At 49.4% G+C, this 7,195-nt stretch overlaps 1 protein-coding gene across 1 annotated transcript in view; it reads right to left on the reverse strand.

Annotated features, from left to right (window-relative positions):
* The window catches only part of IQGAP2 (IQ motif containing GTPase activating protein 2), a 295,320-nt gene extending 288,841 nt beyond the window's left edge, over positions 1-6,479 (reverse strand). Inside the window, exon 1 of the mRNA XM_025923857.2 lies at positions 6,090-6,479. Within this exon, the coding sequence (XP_025779642.2) occupies positions 6,090-6,135 (46 nt within the window). The 5' untranslated portion in view covers positions 6,136-6,479. The remainder of the gene's footprint in view (positions 1-6,089) is intronic.
* Between the last annotated feature and the right edge of the window lie 716 nt (positions 6,480-7,195).

Below are 7,195 nucleotides of genomic sequence, written 5' to 3' on the forward strand. Positions count from 1 at the left end.
GAAATCCCCTTCAGCTACACCACCCTGCCCCAACATCTATCCTACAACCTAAGCTTCAACCCCACACAAACTACCCACACAACAAATACAGGGGGATGCCTTTCACCTTTACCTCCCACCTTCAACGTCTTGTTCAAATTCACAATTCGTGAAGCTTGCCTGTTGCCCCATCCTAATCCACCCTGATGTCTTCCCTGCCACAGAACTAGTAAGTTCACAAACAGAAGTATAAGCATCAGTCTTTATCTTCCAGGTTCTCACAGGCTGTGCCCATCTTTGTCATTTTCCTTTCATCTGAACCTGCTGTACTTAGTAGGTGCCCTGTTAATGGAAATTACCACCACACGTTTCGTGCTGTGTGCCAGAAACCACATCAGCCACCATTACAGGAATATAAACCACCACCCTCCGAGGTACAGGAGAAAACCCTAAGGCTACTCAAGCAGTTAGTGCCCAAATAAGGATTCAAACCCACATCTTCTCCACCCCAAACCTTTTGCCATTTCACAGACGCCATTCTTCGGCCTTTCAAGGGAGAAATAAACTATTAACAGTCAAGTGAACAAGTCTGGCTCACCTATCAGTCACCTCATCACAAACTTCTGCCTGATTTCTCATCAACCCCGGATTTTAAGGCATGGCCAGTATACATAATAAAAGTGCATTTTACAAATTATCCTATTTGGATTCACTGGAGCATACCTCTGTATTATGGAAAAACTGTTCTTTCATTTTAATGCCTCACAGTCAGATGGGAGGTCTCTACACATATATAAAATCCTTTGATGAAGTCTGGACACGCTCTATAAAAAAGCTCAGGTATTCTTGTATGCTTTTCTTAAGGGTGGGGAGGAAACAAAATCCAGTTTAGACAATACCATGCATCTACTTTTTTTTTTTTTTCATTTTCTTAAGGTTTATTTTGAGAGAGAGAGAGAGAGGTTGGGTATGAGCAGGGAAGGAGCAGAGAGACAGAGGGAGACACAGAATCCCAAGCAGGCTCCATGCCGCTAGCACAGATCCCAGTGAGGGGCTCAAACTCACTAACTGTGAGATCATAACCTGATCTGAAATCAAGAGTAAGACATACACCGACTGAGCCACTCAGTTGCCTCACCGTGCATCTACTTTTAGAAGAGCACACTAGCCAAATAGCTACAGGTTTGGTGACTTTGATAAAATCACGACACACCGGAAAGAAAAAGAGGTGGAACCCTTATGAGTAATTCAGAGAAGACAAACTGGCAATAGCCAATGAGCAAAGGCTTCAGGCCCTGGTAACACCAGCTGTCAAGTTGGGGTCACCAGCCAGCTGTGTGGCCTTGAGACGTTATCTTGGATTTCAGCTCCTCTGTGAAATGGGGAGACCGCTGGCCCTCTCAAAGGTACTAATAAGCAGGTGGTAACAAGTGCTCATGAGAAGAACCAGCTCTTGCCAAGTGCACAACCTGAATGCCCATGCTCAAGTGCCTGCCCTGTGGAACTATAGCTGACCAGCCAACAGAAGTCGAGTGGACTCTGTTTCTCCACTGGTTACCACGAAGACTTGGTGCATCAGAACTGTTTGTATAGTAGACTTTTAAGCAAGTTGTTAAAAAGCTTGCGTAGCGGGAGGGTAAGGGGCAACGGCAAACCAATGGTTCCCTAGAGAAAAAAGGGGGTTAACTAACCCCCTAAATACAAAATTCTAAAACAACCTTGGTATTACAAGCTTAAACTCTCCCAAACAAGTCATTTTGGCTAACAAACATGTGTAATTAAAGTTAAAAGCATACTAAAACCACACTTTGGCTGTTGACCTTGAAGATCCTTTGGCAAAACTCAATCAAAACAAATAGCCCATGAAGGAATAACTTGACTTTTTGTCTTGTTACCCACCCCAGTACTCCAGCTACCAGGTGATTTAGAAATCTCACTGCTGAAACAAGAGCATTATCCAACAAACAAACAAAACGTTCACCACATCAGCCAGAACAGCCCCACCCCCACCCCAGCACACTTGCGGCTGGCACACGCTTCTGCTAAGCTCCTGTTGCATTTTCTCAAAGAAACAGGGTAACACCGACAACTATTCGTTTTAGGACGTTTCTCATGAGAAAAGTCTGCAGAGGGTAGAAAACCACAGGGCTTGCCAAAAACATATTGATTACTACCCCTCCCCCACACACACACATAGTAAGTACCTAAACGCTGACTGGTATCAGCTCTGAGATCATCAGAGCGCAGGGTCATCTTTTGCTATCAGTGATGTTCTTAACTCTCAAGTAACTGGAACAAAACTTTTGACAGATCATGGTGGCAGTGTGTTTTGACAATTATTTTGGCTAATTCATTATCGTTCATTACGAGAGCACAAAAATTACTTGCAAATCATGCCTACCCATCAGTGTCACTTAAATTTGGTTTTGAGTGTAAAAAGATACCCTAGTTATCTTGTACAACATTCTGGTTCTAAAGTAGTAAAGCTGGGGCACCTGGGTGGCTGAGTCAATTAAGCATCTGACTCTTGATTTCGTCTCAGGTCATGGTCTCACAGTTTGTGGGATTGAGCCCGGCATCAGGCTCTATGCTGACAGCACAAAGTCTGCTTGGGATTCTCTCTCTCCCTTTCTCTCTGCCCCTCCCCTGCATTCTCGCTCTCACTCTCGCTCTCACAAAATAAATAAACATTAAAAAATAAATTAGAAAGCAATTTCCACCTTTCCCTTTTGCCACTTATTCCCTGCAGCACTACACGAATGAGCTGGTATTTCAGCTTTGTTCGGTATTCACAGGATACAAAATAACTTCATAGGTTGCAGGAGAAGGTGGCCAAAGTGGAAAAGCAGGGATTAAACGGAAAAATGATTTAATTTTAATTCCGGGCTCCCACGTGCCAATCAAAAAGATTTCAGCAATCTTTCATGTCCGAAATCCGAGACGAGTGCCTTCATGGACACTCATTGAGAAACCCCTCAAGTGCAACTTACTATGTGGTATTTTACCCACACTCAGCCTGGTGGAAAACAGCCCTGAGTTCAGTGAATTAACTTTGTACAAAAATTACTAAATTAAATGACATTTCAAGAGGAAGAGAGATGGCAGAACAAAAAAATACACCTAAAACAAGTTTAATACCAACTACTAAAAAGTTGTTCACAAAGTCCAGTCTCAAATACCTTTTACTCAGAATGTACAGTACTGGAAGTTAAATTACAACAATGTATCAAATAAATTTATCAGTTATTTTCAAGAGATAGAGCATAAGCAGCGGAGGGGCCGAGAGAGAGGGAGACACAGAATCTGAAACAGGCTCCAGGCTCCAAGCTGTCAGCATAGAACCCAATGGGGACTTGAACTCCCGAACTGCATGATCATGACCTGAGCCAAAGTCAGTCACTAAACTGAGCCACGCAGGTGCCCTATTCTGTTCATTTAATGTCAGGGGTAATACCTGTTCGGTATAGTTTGAGGTTTTGTTAAACTAAACCTGTATTCACCAAACTCAGAAACCAGAAGCAGCACAATTCTGTAATCAACACACCAAGGACAGTGCATTTTCCTTCATTCCTTTGCCAGCTTTCCTGTAAGGAGCTCACAGCACTGTTTGCAGTCTCATGTTGACAGAGCCCCAAAATCACACCACCACCAGAGATGATGTATTCTAATACATCAGAGAGTCTCCTTTTGCATGAATAATGAGTGTTCCTTAACATTGACTAACATGGAGGTATATTCAACTAGATTTTTTCAAAGAAACTATGAGCGTACAACCATTCATGAGCCTAGCAGCAAAATAAAGAAATGTTCATGTTAATGACATACAGCCTATTTTACTGAAGTCTGAATATTTTAGGGTGACCATAAAGTCTAGAAACTATCTGGGGCGCCTGGGTGGCTCAGTCGGTTGAACGTCCGACTTTGGCCCAAATCATGATCTCACAGTCCATGGGTTCGAGCCCCGCGTCAGGCTCTGTGCTGACAGCTTGGAGCCTGGAGCCTGCTTCCAATTCTGTGTCTCCCTCTCTCTCTGACCCTCCCCCGCTCATGCTCTCTCTGTCTCAAAAATAAATAAACATTAAAAAAAATTTTTTTTAAAAGTCTAGAAACTATCAAACACTTTTAGTCAATGACCAAACAATGCCAGCACTTTGTGAGCTGGGGGAAGGCAAATGGGAGTGTTTCCAACAGGTGGCACCCCACTCCATTACACCAGACTCATGCGAGAAATGGAACAATTATTTCCAAAGAAAGTGGCTGGGGTGCCTGGGTGGCTCAGGTCATGATCTCACGGTCCGTGAGTTAGAGCCCCGCGTCGGGCTCTGTGCTGACAGCTCGGAGCCTGGAGCCTGCCTCGGATTCTGTGTCTCCCTCTCTCTCTGCCCCTCCCCCACTCGTGCTAGGTCTCTGTCACTCTCAAAAATAAATCAACATTTAAAACAAAACAAAACAAAGTGGCAGTGTGGCGTGTTCTTCATGCTTGTGGGATCTGAACCTCCTTGGTTGCGTTTCTGACGTGGGCTACGTCCACAGGTCTATTTGATGAAAATCAGGCACCATCACAGATCCATCTGTTTCTGCATGTGAAAACGTTACACTAACGCACTTCATTCACTCCAACTTTGCACGCACATTGAACTCCTGAGAGATGACCCACCAAATACATCATGCTTTAAAATGTGCATCCAAAGCCATGGGGGGGGGGGTCTATTTGCCTAGTTTCCACAATGGGGTCGTCTTATAATTTGACACAGTGAAGCTACCATATGCTCCGAGAGCTTGTCACATAAATAAGAGGCTTTCACCAACCTGTGGGTGACACCACACACACTGAATGACCACTGCATGGCTCCTCGAATCCAAGGAGCTCTGCTGTGTGCTTTACTACAGTGTCATTAAGGCTGCAAAGAACCGGGTCCTGGCGCGTTATTTAATGCATTTCCCTGCTGTACGGAGTCTGCAGCTGGCTCCTCAGGCTTCTTCCTCATTGCCATACACCAAACGGGTCACATGGCAAAACTAACTTCCTATCTCTAACTCTCCATTCCAAGACTAATGGGGAGAAAGAACTTACACACGTTAACTCCTCCCCTCCCACCCCGCCCTCCCAAGCGCACAAAACAACCCTGCAGCAGGTATCACCACCTTCACCCAAACCTGATTCCTCTACCCCAAGGCCAGCCAGGGCAAAAGATTAACCAGTGGTCTTCGGCCATGGGTTCACTGACAGGGCCTGCGATGGACGCCAACTTTTTGTTTGTTTTAAAGGAAATACTTCCTGGCATGTTTAGCCAAGACTCTGAACTCTGTACATGAAGCCACGTGGTTGGTGCTAATCTGGCTCCATCTACTCACGATCCGCCAAAGCAACCTCTTTCCGATGGCAGCAGCCCCTGGCTGGGTAAATCGACACCATCTCATTCAAGTCACACGGGCTCCGACCGGATCCTGGGGAGCCTAGCTCTGCGTCCTCTCCCCATGGCAGTCCTGGCAGGGTCACAGGGCAGCAGGGAACAGAGGGGTTGGGCCTGGAGGTGCCCCTTTCAGCAGCAGCAGAAAAGGACTCACGCCAATGGGGCGCAAACTGGCTCTTTCAGCTCACGTGCAGCTCGAGGGAGCAAGGTAGGAGGAGAGCTGTTCCAGGAGAACCGACTTTGCCACCGGTAGAGTGCGTGGGCGCAGTACTCGCTGTGCCCACCTGTAGCCACGGCAAACTTTCCTTCAGAGTTGGAACAATCCAGTCCCTTACGCCACCCCCTGGTCCGAGCCGGCAGCGGCCCGGAGCTCCAAGGGCTCCTCACCTGATACCCCTAAACGCACAACCGGGCCCGTCCCAGAGCTCAGACTCAGCACTGCCTGCGCGCGCCCCGGCGGGGTTTTCCGGGCACAAGACTGGGGTTGCCCCCTGAGGATCTGAAAATTGCGGGGAGAGCGGGAAGACGCCGCTCACTACCTTCTGCAACTCCAACTCCCAACTTTGCCAGCCACACAGCTGCTGCCCTCCGGCTCCCTCCGCGGCGCGCACCCGGCTCCCTCGGCTTCTCCAACGCGTTCCCCGGGGAGGGGTCTCCCCAAGGCCGCCGGAAGCCCCGCGCACCCGGCGTACTTACAGCCATAGCGGGGTCTCTGCAGGGACGGCAGCTCCTCGTGGGGCATCCTGCGCTGTTCCGGGGGCCCGCCCGGGGCGCGCCCCCCGCGGCTCCCCTCGCTAGCCAGGCTCGCCGGCTCCGCGCCCCGCCGGCGCGCTCGTATCCGGCCTCTCGCTGCCCTCCCCCGGTCGCCCCGAGATGGGCGACCCGCTCGCGCGATGCTCCCTGGTCGGCGCTCGCTGCAGCCGCCGCGCGCTGACACCCGAGCAAAAGTGAACTCTCGTCGTTCTCTCCGTCCCGGCCGCCGCCGCGTCCCGGGCAGGTTTCCTTTCTCCTGCAGCCCGGCCCCGTTATTCTCCGCGGTAGGAGCGCGCGCCGCCGAGCAGCGACCCCTACCGCGTGCGGGGCGCAGCGCCCGGGCCGCGTGAGCCCGCCCCTTTGCTGGCCCGCGGGTGGAGGAAGGGGCTGAGCGGGACGCTGGGGCGGGATCCCCTGCAGCTGGGGCCCGCGGCCGCCCAGCCTGAATTTGCACTTCTGGGGTGTTCCGAGAGTGGAAGTGAGCCCGCGCGGAGAAGAGCAAGAGAAACCGCAGAAGATACAGGCAGCGCCGTTCGCCCGGGGTGTTGCCGAGTTACCGGACAAACAGCGCGGTTCTTTGCCCTCTGGGGGGATTGCGCGAAGCATTTTTCTTTTTTTTCTTTCTCTTGTTCGGGTTTTTTGTTTTTTTTTTCCTTCGAAAGTTGCTTCTGCGACTCTTTGTCTACAAAATACAGGGTTCCCCTTTCAGGACAAGAAACTGAGTGTGTGTGTGTGTGTGTGTGTGTGTGTGTGTGTGTGTGTTGGAATAGCAAGATAAACACTACCCAAGCAACCACTCAAAACACGACTCCGAGTATCCTCCGCTCACTTTCGGCCGGCTCCCCCTCCGCCCCACACCCACCGTGCACAGAACTGCCGCCCAACCCAGGTGGGGTCGCACACCACGAACATCTTTTCCGGCTAAGCTTTAAAGGAAATTAAACTGCTTGTGGCTTTTCTAAAAGGGGTTTTCTAATGCTGTCACCTGGAGCTGTTTTTCTCTTTGTGCCTCAGAGTGATAACATCTGGAGGAATGTGGGACCGTTCTA

Source organism: Puma concolor, chromosome A1, assembly GCF_028749965.1.
Source record: "Puma concolor isolate L17-30 chromosome A1, mPumCon1.1.hap2, whole genome shotgun sequence".
NCBI classification, from domain to species: domain Eukaryota; kingdom Metazoa; phylum Chordata; class Mammalia; order Carnivora; family Felidae; genus Puma; species Puma concolor.